We start from the raw sequence: 18,948 nt of genomic DNA, 5'->3' as shown, positions 1-18,948 counted from the left end.
TAAGACAAAAGGCCAAGGACACACACACACATTGCATACCCAATGCTGACCAGGAGATTAGCTTTTCCCATTTCCTATTCTTAACTTCATTTCTATTGCAAGGAATCATTTCTTAATTCATCGGTTTTACATCTGGCCTAGCCAGCGTTCAAAAAGGATTTTTTATTTTGTTGTTGGGAATTTAAATTAAACCTTTCCTTTTCCATCCGAAACTGAAAACCATTTAAATTTCAAATTGTGTTTCTTCAGAATCAAAAGGATTGGTGCAAAAGTTATTTTTTGTCTAGAACTAAATGAAAGATCTGGAAGAACAATTATCGTTGAATATTGTCCTCCATTAAATGATTTTATCTCGGTTAGCCTTGAGTATTCTTTCTTTAACGTCATAAGTATAAAAACCTGCAATGACGTCTCTGGTCTGTTCCGTTGAAATACTTTGCGGTTTGAGAATTCTGCGGCATCTTTCTATTAATTCTTCTTTAGCATTAGGAGGTATTGCCCAATGCTCTAACATTCTTTTAGAATACATCTTAAATCATCTTCTTTAGATTTTTCTTCAAGGTTACGAAATCTTAAATTTCTCCTTCTGGAGCGATCTTCCAAGTCGTTTATTTGGGAGTCTGTATAGGATAACTTCTTTGTCAACTTGATATTTTCTTCTTTTACGGATTTTAACTGAAATTCCAGATCTCTATATTGTTTTTCCATATGCTGAATTTTGTTTGATAATTGATTGATTTCCCTTTTAATTTATTGTTTAATTTCTGCTGTATTAGTAGAGATTTATTTTTTGATCTCCAATTTTGTGGTGAAAAATATATTGAGAGACTTATCTTGTTTTTATTTATTTTTTTGTCTTTTTTGTTGCAGTTGTTTTAAATTCTTGTTTTCTTTTAGTGGCCAGTTGTTAATTGGTTCTAGTTCGTTCCCATTTTTTCTTCTCTTCTCTCTTTCTTGCCTTTCTTCTCCTTTCTGGTTTTTGTTTTTTTATATCAATGTTACTTAACCTTTAATCATTAATCCTGGTGATGATTTTTCAGGTATCTATATAGTCTGTTTTTTATTCCCCCTTTTTCCTTTGCTTCCTAGATTTGTTATTGTGAATTGTACACCTTAATGATAAAGGTACCAGAGACTCTGTGATAGGCAGGAGAGTAATTACTATTTGATCAGTTTAAGGAAATCCCATCACTCTCAGTCAGACAAACTGTGTAATCACCACATATTATGTACATTGAATCTTTGCTTATTTTCTGTCTCTTAGTTTCTCCTGATGTCTCACTCTTTCTTACTTTTGAGTTTATTCAATTCTTCTGTCTTTTGCCCTTCTATCTTCTCTCTTTCTTAGCAGTGTCACCTTCAAACACATTTGTTTTTCCCCCCTTCCAATTAGTTCTTAAAGGGATCCTATAGTGCCAGGAAAACAAACCCGTTTTCCTGGCACTATAGGTTTAATAGGTCCCCCCTCCCTCTGGGCCCCTTCAACCACTTACCTGAATCCAGCGCACATGTCCCTTGGCGCTGGGTCATGCTCCCCCCACACAAGCTGGCAGGGGAGACCTAATGCGCATGCGTGGCAATGGCCATGCGCGCGCACTAGACATCCCCATAGGAAAGCATTATGCAATGCTTTCCTATGTGGAAAATCTGACGCTCGAGGTCCGTGAGGACGTCCAGCGTCAGATAACTACCAAAGGTCGGTTTGGATTCCGGAAGCCCTCTAGGGGCTGTCTGCTAGACAGCCACAGAGGGCAGACTTAGAGCACTAAGTGCAAAAGGGTCACAGCACCCAGATTACTTCAAAGAGCTGAAGTGGTCTGGGTGCCTACAATGTCCCTTTAACAATCAATTGATCTGTATTACCATTTTTGTTTTGTTTTTCCGGCTTATTGTCCACAGTCAGCAGAAGAGTGTGAGCAAGTCCTCGCAGAGAAACTCACCAACTTACAATTCCGCAAATCAGTCACCTCCTCCTGCTTGTTTGATTTTCTGACCTTGCATTCTCACGTCCTCGTGGAGCCTTGTTATTGGCAGTATTCATTTCACCACGTATTGGCTTCAACGCGAGGCGCACCCCTCTTTCCTTTTGTTGCCGCATGGTTCAAACTCCTCCACCTGCTGTTAGCTCACTGTTGACCTTGTTTCCTCTTAACTCCATGAGTTAAACTCCATGAGTTTAGTCTATTTGCCGGTTTGATAATCAGTTTAGTAATCTCTGCACCTCAAACGCCACGATCAGCCACACCACTCCCTTCGTCACACCCGTCCTTACGGCACATGCGCTGTCACGTCATCACGTACCCAGCCTAAGTTACAGTCTTTTTAAACCAATAAAAATTAAATAAAACACCACAACTTACTCTTTAAGATCATCGATCATTTTCTGCTTCTCCTCGATTTCATCCCGCAGGCGTGAGAGTTGTTTCTGGTGAGCTTCCCTGTGACTTTCCATTTGCTGCTCTAGGGTTTCCTAATACAAATAAATAAATGGTGATAAGGAAACCTTCTTCCATGGAATTAGCTGGAATGATTTAAAAACCCGGCACAATAACTGGATATTCGGTTTATGTCCTGCTTTCTTTAAACCGGTTCATTTGTCACCTAGATAACAAACCATTTCACACTGGCATGTTAAGGCAAGAGGGACGTAGACCGAGAACGGCATGGATTTATATTTTAAGGTTTAAATCTTTCCTTTTTCACGCATTTGGTTGTTCTTTATATTACCCGGTATTTATTATTAGGGAGGTGTAGCACAATAGATCATCCTACTTCCAGCAAAGTCATAGAAAAGATTGTTATCGGACACATTTAAATGTTCCTTTCCTCCGATTTCTGAACTAATAGAAAGATTTAATGAGATACAAACTGCACAGTTACAAAGCAAGGAGTTCTTTAAAATATTAACCTATATTGGAGGCAATTAAAAAAAAAGTGTGTGGGGGGGGTGGGGCCTGTCCAGCATGGCCGACAGACGTGCAAGGGGTGAGCTCCTCACACAAACCAAGCCAAACCGGGCACAAAACGGGATGTTAACCCCAAAACAGCAGCCACCGAGAGTGCACACTGTACCTAACCGTTGGGGCACATTTTCGGATGATTCCGGAGACTCGCCCGCCGATCTGCGGCTGAATGCAGCTTCTGAGGCCTATTGGCGCGGAGATACTCATGGGGGGAGGATGCGGCCGATCCTCCATCCTGAGGCCGCAGGGCTACAGCAAGCAACCCGTTCCCCCCCCTCTGGACCGGTGGGGGTCATCCCGGTCCCTGCTAAGGAAAAGGCAGCCGAGAACGGCACATTAAGCAATGCCGCAGCCTCCAGCTCGTGGGCCGCAACCAACATGGCGGACGGAGAAAGGGACCACCCTGCAACAACCTGGGAAGCCAAATTTAACGCTGAATTTGACAAGCTATGCGCAGCGTTCTGGGACCGGATCGCAGCCCGAGCAGGGCGGGCGCACCCGCCCTTTACACATACCTCACAGATCCAGACCGGTACCACCAATCTAATAAGCCCAGCCACTCACATGGACGAAGGTACAGTCGCAGCCACTTTCCCTTCTTCTGGGCCGGGCACTCACCTGGAGGCTACCCTCCTACGCCAGCCATACACCCGGGGAGCCACCTGTGAATCGGGGATGCCCTGGGCCCACAATCCTCCACACGGGATTCATGGCAAGACGGCGAGAGTTCCCTCTAAGGCCTCAGGCAGAAGACACGTGGCACACAGACATCGTAAGTCCAGGAACCGCTGGAAGCAACCAACAACCAAGCCAGCCAAAAACCCATCTGCTACGGAAGGATTACCTGATGGCTCACTGCGATCCAGGTGGAAGATAAGAGAGGAAGAAAGGAAGCAATTGCAACCACAGAACCCATCACTGCCAACTCCAGCAACAAGCCTACAAAGTCAAGCAATGTGGGACTATGCGATCCCAGTTAAGGGGATAGGCTGATGGCATTATATTTTAGCACAAGCTACTTCCACGGCTGACCCAGCTCCCCTTGGCTACCAATCTCTATATATGTTTTTGTTGCTGAATATGTCATGCCACCAGTGTTCCTCTCCTTCATAATAATTAACAGCCTACGTGATATAGCCTATTGATGCATAGTATACTGTGTTCCCTTTATTATCCTGTTATCCATGTCTAGCCTATTATGCCAAAGACAGAATAAGCCAACACTCACCATATCTATGTCTCTTACAAGTTATACTGTTTTGCATTTGCCTAACATTTACACAGGATTATACACCCTGCTAAATACTTCAAGAATTGACGGCAATCTTTGAAGTTATGCTTGTACCACTCTGTTGTAATATCCGCCCTCTTCCCTTCCGCTCTAACACACTCAGACGTCCTAGCTTGCAACACTAGCAACACTGCCACAGCTCACCTCAAAGCCTCCCTCACGACGCACACTAGATACGCACTACCCATGTTGGAACGCTACACAGGACACCATATTAGAGGTGCTGTACTCCTGCCTATATCATAGGATAGCCGAACAGGATTTCATTACAAAGCCTGTACCTAACTTACTTATCGACTACCAAGTTAATTACTCTTGTTAACCATAACATTCAATGTTAGCCTGTTCGGCGAACACTTGTATTATTTTATTATTTAACCTTCATGTCAGTGTACATACTGATCTTCAACGGTTTATATTGCCTGTTATGCTGACATAGCTGTTGTCTAAACCTGAACCAAGCATGAATCTTATAACAAAAATGTGCAGATGTAACCTATGCCGATTAATGGCCGGTACCTGCTGTTGTGGCAGGGCCGGCATGTTTGTCATCACTATGCACGTAAAAATAAAGAATTTAAAAAAAAAAAAAAAAAAAGTGTGTGTGTGTGTGTGTGTGTGTGTATACACACACACACACACACACACACACTTTTATATAGTTAAATAAGAATTTATTCCAAATCGAGGTCTTACATCAAATACGATCGACGTTTCAAACCCATTCGGGTCTTTCTCAAGAGAAAGACCCGAATGGGTCAAAACGTTGATTGTATTTGATGTAAGACCTCGATTTGGAATAAATTCTCATTTAACTATATAAAAGTCCTGAGAGTGCATCTCTTCATTCATCTCTATATACCTTACAACGTGGGATTGCACCTAGGCACAAACGCTGTTACTATATTGGAGGAAGGGTGTGTGCCAAGTTTTCTAATATATATATCAGCAGGTGGAGACCAATATGTAAAACAGAATTGTAAAGACATACTATGCAATGCCTCCCTTTCCTAAAACATGCAGCCTCTGTGGGGAATACAAAGCCTAAAAGGGAGCTCTGGGCACCGATGACTGACACGGAGCGAGCTGAACTGCAAAGCAACATACATAGAGGGATCCCTGTACCCAGAGATACATATTGTAAGGATATCACTGCCCGTTTATAGTTTCTCAGACTGTCTGCAGCCAGGCTGAGAGTTAAAAGCAACTCTTGGGGCTGAGCCATGGACATGCAGTGATAACGAAGTCTTTCTGGAATGAGGGGGACGTGGCTAAGGAGAAAGGCTTCTAAAGAGGCACTCTGCAAATAAAACGTTTATGCAGAAACTAAAGATTTCAACATGCAAAAAAAAAAATAAAACACAATATATTAATAAGGTAAAAATGTCATATGCTCTTAAACCGTTACCCCAGCCAAACCCCAGTGTTTTTTGAAAAGAGTAAAACTTTCTGAGGTAGTACATCTTCTCAAAAAAAAAAAAAAAAAAAACGAAAAAATGTCATCTGTTCTATTCCAGAGATCTCCCTGCAGCTCAATACTCCTCAGCTGCAATCACTCCCTCTCACTGGAAGGGGAGGGGAGTCAGGGGTGGTTGGACTGATTGGAAGACCTGGGCAGCATGCGAGCAGGGGCCGCCGTTGGCTGCATGGTACTAGGATGCTGGCGTCAGATGGTAATTTTGCACAGAATTGACATAAGACAGCTCCAAAACTTTGTTCTGGCCTGGATAATGAACTGGCTGAAGATGGAGTTACACCTTCAGCAGCTAAGGGGTTAATCTCTGAACCACTGCACACACAGACTCTAGGCACCATGACCACTGCAAATCAATGGAGAAATCATGGTGCTTGGAGTAACCCTTTCAGTTTTATCGTGCCCAGAGTGTTCCTTTAATTTTGATTATTCGAGCTGAAGTACTTCACATTGAGATTACCAGTCACTTTTACAATCTCACACTTTTTTCCCTTATTTTATTTAACCCACTTTTGTATTACATTCACTTGGTTCTCGTTAACTATAATTACCTTCATTTCTTCAGCATCTTGAAGTCTGGTCAAATGTTCTTTTTCTTTATCCTTAAAGGAGACTTCATGCATTTTTTCTGTTAAAATTGTATAAAAATAAAACAAAACTGACATAATGGCAAATTAAATATTTATATAATTTTCTCTTAAATGGACACCATAACTTCAACCATAATCTCATAGGTAAGCCAAACAGCAGGTGATCAATAGACATTGTTGTAGACCAAGCCATCTGTGCACATTTTATCGATCTTGGCCAGAGGAAAGGCTGAGTTAACAATGGAACTCTCAGATATGGATAATGCAACTTGTACTTTAACCAATTTACCCAATGCATTTGTTCAGATTCCTAATCTTATACAAATGTATCATCATATTTTCAGATGCGAGGGGAAACAGGTCCCCGATTTCACCATGACCCAGATTAGTATAATGGACACACTGTGGTTCCTTGATGAACTCTGCAGTAAGACACTGGACTCTGAACAAGCAATCTGCATTCATGTCTGCTGACCTTTTAAATCTTGGCCTCACAGGAAGTTACATAGTGAGCTACAACTCTGGGAAAGTTTCAATGTAAATGGTCCTCTGACTATGGAGCACGGTGAATCAGGGTTTGTTTGAAGGATCCCCGCGATGATAAAGAAAGGACAAGGGTTTAATTACTCAGATTATGAACTGGAAAATTATACCTGCAGGATCTCTCACAATGTCCTCATTTATTTTTCACTGCAATGACTTATGCCTTGATTTATTATTTTTGCATAAACTTTGAAAATTATTTATTAAACATTTTAATTATGTGATATGTTGATTTTTTCCCACCGATATATATATATATATATATATATATATATATATATATATATATATATATATATATGTAAAGGCAGAGCCTAGAGTTGTGGGAGGGGCTATTGCAGGTATAAGGACTCGCCTATCATCTCCATGATATAATTTTTTGATATTTTTTTTATGTTGAAAAAAATCCTTTTAAAAGTTTATCCAAAAATCTTAAAATCATTTGAAAAGATTATCCAGCAATATTAAAATCAAGGCCTTGATCTATTTTTAGAAGAAACCCCCTTAAATATGTAATGTTATGGCTAACAATGCAATGCCATTAAAGGACACCTGACGTTCTGAACATCCCGCTTGGACTGGCCACCAGCTTTAATCCACGAGCCCGCAGAACGCATACCTTGTGCGTGGAGTTTTGCCAGCTCTTCATTGAGAGCATCTTGCGCCTCTTCCAATTGTCTCCTTCGATGCTCCATGTTCTGCATGTAATCTGTAAGGGATTTGATCTTTGCTTCGTGCTGACAGAAACAAAAAGGTTAACAGTCACAAACAAGACAACAATATAGAACACATTGTAAAATAGATTCAGTTTTTTCATTGCTATTGATGGGGTGGGACAGCAATAATCAACATAAAATAAAATAGTTATGTGTTGGATATATAAAGTGGCTACACTTTAATTACTTCATATGAAAGTGGTGGAAATTAAAAATCGAGGTTGAATCATTACCCTCAAACCTCACATACCTGTGAGCCAAGCAGTTGGCACGCGGCAAGTTCACGCTCGCTGGCATTGATTTTCCGGTTTGCCTCGATCTGTGCAGTCTCCAGCTGTTTGCTCCGATTTACTAGTGACTTGACTTCAGACTTCATTTTACTAATGTACAGACGGGCCATTGTAAATTCTTCTTCAATCACTCCATTCACATCCGCTAGCTAAGTGCAAAAAAAACCATAGAAATTGTATTTATATATACACACCAAATCGTGACCACGAAAATGTAGTACACACCCAAGAATAAAGATAAGTAGGACGCTTACAACCTGTAGAACAATTAACTGGCAGCATAAAGGGTTAGGGAAGGAGTGCTGTATTATTTTCCATAGGGTCCAAATTCAAGTGGCATGTTTTCATGCATTACTGGATAGATTATGGGTCCCCACTGACTCCTTCACTATTTACACCCCTATTATTTCACATTCTTATGAATAGAAGGGTAGGTCCATCCATTGCCTGAATTTAAAGGGCAGCCACAAGTCTAACAAAACAAAAGTCTCAGTTTTGCTGTCACAACGACAATTGCCATGAACCCAAGTCTCCGAGACAATACTCTTCACCTCCATTGAACTGGTTGCCCAGTTACCCAGTAATTGCATGATTAGTAGATGGATTGAACTTTAATTTATTCACCCAATAGAGTCAGTAGGTACTGATGTTCTGACAACTAATAGCCATTGGGAATATTGAGAAAGTAGAAAATATATTTTCTAAAATGAATAAAATCCAGTGTGTTAATTTAGAGCTCGTAAAACACAGTTACACGCAGGATACTCCATAAAATCCTAGTTCACGTTAGCACTGCCTCAAGACTCAATATTTATGTGAAATGTCTGGTTGTTAAAATATAAACATCTCCTGCAACTGTTATAAATAATATAATAGTTAAAAAAAAAAAACGCACTAAGCACTCAGTGAATATTTTTCTAGCAACCTCATTTCCTACCCTACCCTTACCTTTTGTGTCACTATACCCCACTCCCTCTAGCATGTAAGCTCACTGAGCAGGGCCCTCAACCCTTCCATTCCTGTGTCACTATACCCCACTCCTTCTAGCACGTAAGCTCATTGAGCAGGGCCCTCAACCCTTCCATTCCTGTGTCACTATACCCCACTCCCTCTAGCATGTAAGCTCACTGAGCAGGGCCCTCAACCCTTCCATTCCTGTGTCACTATACCCCACTCCCTCTAGCATGTAAGCTCACTGAGCAGGGCCCTCAACCCTTCCATTCCTGTGTCACTATACCCCACTCCTTCTAGCATGTAAGCTCACTGAGCAGGGCCCTCAACCCTTCCATTCCTGTGTCACTATACCCCACTCCCTCTAGCATGTAAGCTCACTGAGCAGGCCCTCAACCATTTTGTTCCTGTGTCACTATACCCCACTCCCTCTAGCATGTAAGCTCACTGAGCAGGGCCCTCAACCCTTCCATTCCTGTGTCACTATACCTCACTCCCTCTAGCATGTAAGCTCATTGAGCAGGCCCTCAACCATTTTGTTCCGGTGTCACTATACCCCACTCCCTCTAGCATGTAAACCTCACTGATCAGGGCCTCAATCCCTCTGTTCCTGTGTCACTATACCCCACTCCCTCTAGTATGTAAGCTCATTGAGCAGGGCCCCCAACCCCTCTGTTTCTGTGCGTCTTACTCATCTGGTTACAAATACAGGTCTGCTAGTCCACCCATTGTACAGCACAGTGGAATTTGTTGACGCTTAATAAATAATCATCTTTTTAAAACCGAATCACCTAATGCAATGACTCCCAGCCCTGAGGGATATGGCAGCTACTACATTATAATGTCAATTGCTCCATTTTTAAGAACTTTTAGAGATTTAGAACTTAGTGTTTTGCTCCAGAATTAATCTGGCACAAAGGAAGCTTTGTGTAGAGAGCTTGTCTAAGTAAGGGTTTAATTTGTCATTTGCAGGTTTGTCGGATATATTTTTTGCTTCATACAAATTGGTTACACGATAAGATGAAAATACCATAACTTCATTACGCAGCCCGTTACATTGACAGACCAATAACCTCTGCCTGTCCATGCTGATCTACCAGCACACCAAAAAACACAAACCGTCAGGCACCCTCATCGGCTGCGTGTCCAGAGTGCTTCCAAATCAAAGTTAATAAAAATCTAGGTGGTATAATTTAAGCCAAAATAGGAAGATACGTAAGAATTCTCCACCTCTGCTATAGTTACAGATAGCCTATTTTAACCCCTTAAGGACACATGACGTGTGACATGTCATGATTCCCTTTTATTCCAGAAGTTTGGTCCTTAAGGGGTTAATCTAAATGTAATATTTCTTTTAACACACAAAAATCAGCATTTTAAAGGACACTCCACCACCCAAACACAAAATATATAGAAATTATTGCTTGGTATAAATACCCTAAATGAAAATATGCGTGCATTTAATTAGGTATTTTTTCATTGGAGTTCGATCTAAAACCTAATGGGACTATATGGTGTTATACCTGTCTGTTTAACCCCTTAACGACGTTAGTACGAATGCCATCCAAGATAAAGTGGGCTTTGCTGCCTGTAGGGTGGCATTGAACACCCTGCATATTTGGTGTGCTTAAATTCCTCACACCAGGTATTAATGGAGACCTGGGGCTCCCCTTTGCAAAATACTCTTTAAATAATCCTTTAAAAGGCCTTAATAGAGATCACAGTGTTCATGCTCACACTAGACACTCCAGGTATCAATGGATTCCTGGGTTCCTCTCGACATGCTGGGGCCAATTGTAGTTGGTTCAGATATTTTGATGGGCTTGGAATCCAGGTCTGGAAGTGGCTCTTTAAATAGGCACTTAAATGCCTACTTGGAGATCATGATGTGAGCAGGGTTAAATCCCTGCTCACACCACTAACCTCAGGTATCAAAGGATACCTAAAGCTTGTTAGTCAGTTGGGGCCATTTTTAGTGGTCCCAGACTGACCGACGAGCTCTGGAAGTCAGAGCTGCACAGAACCAATACAGACAACCACAGCCAATTTATTGAGGTGCAGGCAACTTTGCCTCCAGAACCTGAATAGATTCTGAATAAACCATGGCAGGCTCTCGCAGCCTGATCCCAGCCGATTGGGACCTGTGCTGAGTTTAACAAAGGCTTCCCAAAACTCCAGCCCTCCAGATGTTGCTCCACTACAACTCCCATGATTCTCTGAATGAGAGATAGGCTGAGAATCATGGGAGTTGTAGTTCAGCAACATCTGGAGGGCCGGAGTTTGGGGAAGCCTGCTCTAGATAAATCGGCAGGAACAAGGGATCTCGTCAGAATTACACCAGGTGTAATTCAGAAAATGGCCAGTAGATGGTGGAAACATATCACCATTTACTGAGTTAAATATAGTAAAACCCATTTCTAATAAAAGAACGGATATTAGCAGTGCGTTATCTTAGGTCTAGGGTTAGTAGTGGGGTTAGGGTTAGATTTAGAGGTAAGAGTAGGGTAGGGTTACACTTAGTATTAGGGTAGGATTATAGTTAATGCTGGGTATGGGTTAATGTGGTTTTAGGATTAAAGATAAAGTAAGGTTGAAGTTAAGGGTAAGATTAGGGTAAGTGTAAGAGTGTAAGCATTGGGTAAGGGGTATGATTGGTATAGCATTGGGGTGGGTATGTGGTTAGTGTTAACTATAAAAAATACATTTCCTAAACATATCAAGACTGATATTTAAATCGATTTTGGGGTATTTTTAATTAGTTGCACTGATTGTGTAAAACTATAAGCAAATATATCGTTTTTAAAAATTACTTTCCTATTTTTCCTATTTTATTTACAGGTAATGTTGTGTTAGTTATACATATAGGACGATAAATGAAAGCCCTTTTTGACCTTTAAAAATATGATACGATATATATGTGGACACTTTAAGAGAAACCCCCGAACAACAATGGAACAGACCTACAGCTCAAATCTCAGGTTTAGTTTTGTTTCAGAATATGGACAATTACCACCATCCCAAACGGGTCATAAGGAGTTATTTTATTTCATTTAAAATCCTAGGAATGCTTTCTTTTGTAATGGAAATAAAATCTGCTGTCAGGCACTTTTCCCATGAAAGAGTCATCAAAAAATGTATGGGAAAAGGTCAAAAGCAACTTTTATAACAGCAATCGCCAATCTCGGATTATTCCGATTAAGAATAATTTGTTACGCCACAGCCAATAGCACTTATCAAAAACAATAGGAATAAAATAATTTAATTTTTAAACTAGTTAAATGGTTACTATAATCAGTTTCTCATCAATACAAGTGTCTATTTATTATGCCCTTCTGAACCAGTCCACACCCATTATTTAATTTAAACAAATAAAAATCCATGAAATAGGTCACTAAACTTAAATTGTATCCATCGGAGGTCACATTTCCCCCTGCACGCACACTGCCTGGAAGGGAGAAGCAGATGAGCTCCAGGCCCCTTAAGTCCTGTGTTACTAGCCACCTGCGACACATGTGTAAATATCTATGGATATACATCTTTTAAAGGAGAAACACTGCACACATTTCTACCACCATGACGGTTTCTTAAAGCAGAGGAGGTGATGGTGGTTGGAGTAATGCTTTATCTTCTGTTCAATTTGCAGGAGGAGTTTAAAAAAAAAAAAAAATTTAAATGTAAATCCGTTACCGTTTTCACATCGTTGGTTCCAATAATCCCGCCAATCTCTCCGAGATCTTTCAATAGTAAGTTTAGGATCTCTGTTGCCCTTTTCTTCTGATGATTACCGAGTTCCTGCAGCTGATGCAATTCACGTTGGGTTGAAATTAAGCTGGTCTGTAAAAAATAAATATATATATATTTTTTAAATGATATTTAACTAGCAGAATAGTTAAGGTTACAAATATCAGCGTTATGAATCGGTCAATCCTTCTGTGTTCTAAACACAGTATAGCATGATGACTTTGGACAACTTTTAGGAAAGACATATTTCGAAATTCAAATGGTATAATCTCAAAATAATCCTTTATAGTAAATATATTGGGTAAAAAATAAATAAATTTCTAGGCAATAATGCCATGTCATGAACTAAATCTGTTTATATGCAGTGTCAATCAGTCTACGTCAAAGCTTTTATATTCTAGAAGCTTAATGGAGAACAGATTACCAAACCGGAGAGCTTTTGCAGCTACAAAACCATCTCATGAATATTTTTATATCCCACACTTCTGAACAGTGCGACTATAAACAAAGATTCATTGAACAATATTTCTCAAAATAAGTAAAAAAAAAAAAAAGACAAACTCTTCAAAGCAGATTAAATGAGGAAAACTCAATGAATCAGCTCAAGGGCTCGGACAAAGCTTTTTTTCTGGAGGTCACTTTCTAAATAATTTAGAATTACAATTTCAGAAACTCTTAAAGAGAATCCTCTAGTGGATTCTAAAAGCGTTTGACATAAATTGCTTTCCTCAACCAATGAACGGCGTCGTGTTCTGATGTACAGAGAGATGCTTGACTTGACGTCAAGGACACACATAGACCATAAAGATAAAAGCAATTACAAAGTGTAACAAGCACTGAGGAAAATCACATTTCAGCTGCCACATAATGACTATCTTGAGCAGGCATTCGAAGTTAATCATATGAGGTTTTTTTTCCATCACACTTTTTGATTTTAGCCCGCAACATATTAGACATCAACAGAAGACAACAAGACAAATCAGAAACCTATCCCCAGGCTGTCTTTATCAAGCTATATTGGGCTTGTGCGCCCTCAGGTCTAAACAACGCATTATGATTTTGTGCTTTCTCTGAATAACGAGTCGCGTCTCTCTGGCAGAAATTGAAAAGGTGCCGATTAAAAGGCATCAAGCTACCCCATTGTGCTTTTTATGGCAAGAATGCAACGTAACAATGGCATGTTTTCGAGCTCATAACGACCTGAAGGACAGCATACATATGGGTAAAGGGGAGCTTAAGGGGCTGAAGCCCTGAATGTTACAGCAGACAAAAATAAATCAAAAGGAAAAAAAAAATCTAAAAATAATAAAAATCAGTAATATAGTGCTCCATCTGGCTACCCGAGGCTACCTGTCTATTAGTGCGGTAGAGAGGCAGAATTCCATTGGAAACTAGGCTCGGCAGTATGTGCTCGTTTCCGGCTATGCTTTCGTGGAGATCCCAGAGAGCATCTGCAGTACTCTGGTCATAGTTAGAGAGAAGAGGACGTAACATAAAATGTTTAAGGTATGTAAAGACATCTCCTCACCTCTCTGTTAATGTAGTTTTCCTTTGGCCTAAAGCCCCATGCGTTTCTGGAACCGAGCAATGGCCCTGGATTGGTTGCTCCATCTATGATGGTCTAATAGTAAAATACTGAATGATTTGTGTCCCAATCAGTTTCCTTGGCTCAACTAAACTTTACCTGACACCACTGTAGGACTTTCTACACAGCCATATAAAATCACAGGTTTTATAGACAAATAAGAACGTTGAGAGTGCCACTCAATTGTACTAGAAGTGGTGCGGAGTTTAAATATCTTGCAGTCGAGTCAAAACGGCAGCCTCTGCAAGCAAGCCCCAGACAAGTTATTTTATAGAAGATTCTTTTTTCTCGAGTAATTGCAGACTTTGTACAAAATAAAGTACCTTAATCTAACAGCATGTCAACCTCATGTACAGCAGGCACCACAGCCAAACACACCAAATAGTTGTAGCAATTAAGAGCTCTACAATGATTAAAAGCAGTACTCCTACCGTTTTCTGCGCCAGTTCATCACAGAGCTGTTCATTGGCTTTAGTCTTGTCTTCCACTTCCTGAGACTTCTGGTCGTAATTAACGGCTAGTTCCTCCAAGGCTTGAAGAACTTCCTTCACCTCATCCTTGGCTGCATCATTCTCAATCTGTAGTCGAGTCAGCTCCTCTTGGATCTTTTCATAATCTCTGCGTGTTGAAGCCAAAAGCTGGAAAAACCAAATGGAAATGTTTACAGGACGATTATCAGATGCACGTGGTGTGGTTTATTAAGTGGTGCACTAATAAAAACACATCAAGTGATCTACAATAAATATAGTAAAAAGTATAGCTTAATAAATTCATACGTTTGTTTAAAACAATAGCAAAATTTCAATTTCGGAAATGGGCACCTATATTTATGCACTCTATAAAAAAAAAAAAAACACAAAAACAGAATATTTGAACATCAAAAATGAGGAAACACTTGGTGGCTTGCCCTTAGGTTAGTCCGCACTCCAAGCTCAAAAAGGTTTTTGCTCACTTGTGCCGTTACAGAGAGAACCTATACCATTTGTATATTAGACTGATCCCACCCATGAGGGGAGTCCAGATCCAAAATGCCAGCAAGTTCCCTTTGTGATACAGAAACCCCCAAAACGATTGTTTATTGTCTTGATACATGCTCCTTACATTGGATATCCTGCAATGATGTTCCTTTTCATTGATCACATTAATTATAGCTTCAAAATCAGTATACCCCCGAAAACAAACTACGTGTTCGCTTAAGGAAATCTTATTCCTGGCCTGTACAAGGTCTTGTACTATGTGATCCTGGCGTGCACATACTGTTACTCAATGACTTGTACAGATGTGTTCATAGCTTTCCCTGCAAGATGGTGTACAGCAGCTTCAAGTATGTGTGTTTTAACAATATATAAATTCATGAAAAGATCATTTATATACATTTTTGTTTGTTTGTTTTTTATATATATTAATTTTGAATGATGTATTAGAAAGGAAAGGGGGGGCTCTTTAGTAGTTCATGGTATATGATGAGTAATGTAGGATTTGATGATAGATAGATCACACACACAATATTAACAATACTGTTTGACCCTTGAGAATTGTTTTTATCCTTAAAAAAAGGGTACACTATAGTCGCCAGAACCACTACAGCTTAATGTAGTGGTTCTGGTGTCTATAATCAGTACCTATAGCATTAGCACTGTAAAACTGCAATTTCAGACAAATGGCAGGGTTTACATTGCTGCTTACCAACATCTCCAGTGGTAGTTACTCAGTCGGCCACTAGAGGTGCTTCCTATCTCTGTGCTGCAGTGTGCAGCGTGAGAGTAAAGGCAAGTAAAATCACCTTTAATCTCCCAAAAGAATTGGACCAGGGACCCAAAGCTGCATTCCAGCGCTATATAGTGTTAGACACACGTGTGTACTCCTGACACTATAGTGTTCCTTTAATATATATGACTGAAGGGAATCAGCTTGAGACGTGTGTTGTAACAATCTTATTACAGACCTCTTCTACAAGATAAAACCAATTTACTAATTAAACTGCATGTGCAGAGTGACCCACAGGGCAGCATATCTGTAGGAGTTTCCTTTTTGCAGTTCCTTCATGTTTTGCACGTCTGAAATTGGGAGAGTAATGGGTTGATATGGTAGGGTCAGTAGACTGACAGGTCAACGATACATCATGGACAGTATTATTGGCCATAGGGTGATAGGCTGACTGGCAATTCACTGAGACCTGCTCTGGAGCCTCTGTATTGGATTAAGTGCAATGTGAGTGCAGTTGATCATACACTCATGGTTCCCACTTTTAAAACATGACCGTTTTGCTTACCTCGTCTTGGTCCAACATTTGTTGTTTCAGTGTTTCGGCAAGTTGACTCTGTTGATTGATTTCATCATCCTAAAAGAATTAAAAAAAAAAAAGTAGATATACCCCCAATGAATACATCTATACGTTTAATCATGTATTTTGCCATTGAGTGTTTATTTAAAAGTTTGGTAAAGTTGCACGTCTCTTGCCTAATGCCTTTGCAAGCTTTTCTATCCCAGCCCAGACGTTCTGTGGCTGTCCAAGTAATTACTGTAGCTGTGGCTATCCAGGACCGGTTGTCTGATTGACAGCCAGGGGGTGTAACAAGGTTAATTTACATAAAGTCCAAATTTCTATTGAAATCTATCATTCTGGTAGAATGTCCAGGAAAACTAGATTTAAAAATTCACGTGTCACACATTGCATCTCTCTCACATAGCCAACACAAGCCAAAGCAAGAGACTTGGCATCTCACTATTCCGTGTGTCCAGCAAACAGAGTCCATCCTTTGGAATTCTGGATACTGGCATCTTGGAAGCAATATATAACTAGACGCAATCTAGAACAATGTATAGATAAAATTAGAACTACACGTGAACCTCTTGGAATTTTAGCAAAAATTGGATTTATTGGACAATATGCCCAGATACACCTCCTATATTCAAACCACTTATACACAAGGTGTATTCACTAAATGGTGAATAGTCAATCTTAAAGTGAATTAATGGTGAATTGAAATCTTAAAGTAAAAAATATATTTGGAAAAATTCTACAATTTCAGCTGGTATTCCAACTAACTTCAACCACGTGTTTACAGTTAGGTTTTCCACTAACCACCAATCACTATTTAGTAATAAGCTACACAGTATCTTAACATTTCGTAATATTTCACAACTTTAAAGAGATCGCTCAAAACAGTCTTCGGGGGAAATGAATCTTTTCTCAAATTTTTTTTAGCTGTAAAAAACATTAATTGATAATATATATGACATCTCTATGACATCTCTATGGGAAGACCTGCCAGAATGTCGTGAAAAAGGTTTGCTTCGATGTTAAAGCCAAATATGTCATATCATCCAAAGACTGACAGAAAAGTCGTTTCCTTTCCAATAGCCCATTGGTCAATTTCCTCTTAGGATGGTCACTCTCCTAATCTTTAGAATCCACACTAGGACTGTTCCATCACTCCATAGTTTGCTTAACTATTGGTACTCTATACATGTCTTCACTGAGTGAGCCAGGGTCGGAGATAACTGGTGACAATCTTTCTATTTACTTTAAATTTTGACATATCTGTAGTGTAATTACACATCTTAAGTGGAACCATACACTAACAAGGTCCAGTGTTTAGGCCATTAACCACTCATCTTATACACTATAATACTATTTACCCAGAACTACTTATTTGAGCTACCTCAACCACCCTTTAAACGGCACATTTAAGAATGAACATCCTTTGCATAACCAAGAAGCTACTAATTAAGAATTAATGTCTTCTTTAATTAACGGTTAGAATAATGGCAAATTCTAAATACAGAAACACAGACCCGCCTACAAGCGAGCGCGAATGGAAAGTCAAACATTATCGTAACAGACCCGTATTTAACCATTTTAAAAACACAAAACATGCAATTAGCACAAAGTATGTTCTTCTCTTTAAACAGCAGTACGAAGATGTACTCGAACAATGATCACTGTCTTAGTGAAAATTCCTCTTCCTACCTTCCAAAAATAGAGGATTTAAATTTCATTTAACTTCTTAGTTTTACACCGATGTAAGTCATTCCATGGCAAGACAGGAAAGATTACCCCCAATCGTCCTTCATATTAATCGGTGTATAGTGTTTTAATTCACGTAGTGTGATAGTGTTGTGCATACGTCAGGCAGTCCTAACAACACAAACAGTCCAGGATTCAGGCACTCTCTACGGTTTATAATCATTAAATTATACCGCCTTTCATTTGTGCCCTTCTAGCAGTCTTCCTTATATTCTCAAAATAAAACAAAAAAAGTTTTTCCTCTGCCCAGTCTGTCAGTTAGGATCCATAAAAAAGAAATACAAAAATGTGTGTAGAATTTCTGTCTATAATAATACAACTCACTCACAAAATGTGCAGTATGATCGTTATTTGCATATATACTCTAAGTTTTGTTAGTGCATAATATATTCGAGTTTTATTATAGTCAGAGATTCCATAATAGAAGCTTTATATTTTACTTTTTAGAGTCTGTTCTAGTGGAGTACAGACAGTACGTGTGCTTCAAGGACTGGATTGAGAAGCATAGAATAACAAATGCAGGGGATCTCACACATCATATTAGTTTGCCTTATTAATATGGGGATCGTACAGGTCATTCTAGATAATATGAAATTGTTGAAATCTGAATAGCAAAACGTGGGCAAAAATAGCTAAGCTTTGAGTTAAGAAGAGTTTTCCCCAAATCGAAGGTAAAGTTTTGTAATTTGGTGTTTGGCGATTAATCTCTAAATCTGAAATTGCAATTTTTAAACCACTATAGCAAAGTTTGTGCATTGTCAATTATTCCAAAAT

General features: G+C 39.6%; 1 protein-coding gene across 1 annotated transcript in view; it reads right to left on the bottom strand.

Moving 5' to 3' along the window:
* Positions 1 to 18,948, bottom strand: part of KIF5C (kinesin family member 5C) — a 76,744-nt gene that overhangs the window by 14,365 nt on the left and 43,431 nt on the right. Inside the window, exons 13-19 of the mRNA XM_063429425.1 lie at positions 16,417 to 16,485; positions 14,576 to 14,782; positions 12,506 to 12,652; positions 7,828 to 8,016; positions 7,481 to 7,598; positions 6,280 to 6,356; positions 2,361 to 2,470 (exon numbers count right to left, since the gene is read on the bottom strand). Coding sequence (XP_063285495.1) covers positions 2,361 to 2,470; positions 6,280 to 6,356; positions 7,481 to 7,598; positions 7,828 to 8,016; positions 12,506 to 12,652; positions 14,576 to 14,782; positions 16,417 to 16,485 — 917 coding nt within the window. The remainder of the gene's footprint in view (positions 1 to 2,360; positions 2,471 to 6,279; positions 6,357 to 7,480; positions 7,599 to 7,827; positions 8,017 to 12,505; positions 12,653 to 14,575; positions 14,783 to 16,416; positions 16,486 to 18,948) is intronic.

The sequence above is a fragment of the Pelobates fuscus genome, chromosome 8, assembly GCF_036172605.1.
Source record: "Pelobates fuscus isolate aPelFus1 chromosome 8, aPelFus1.pri, whole genome shotgun sequence".
Classification (NCBI taxonomy): Eukaryota; Metazoa; Chordata; class Amphibia; order Anura; family Pelobatidae; genus Pelobates; species Pelobates fuscus.
This window is presented reverse-complemented; position numbering and strand designations above follow the sequence as displayed.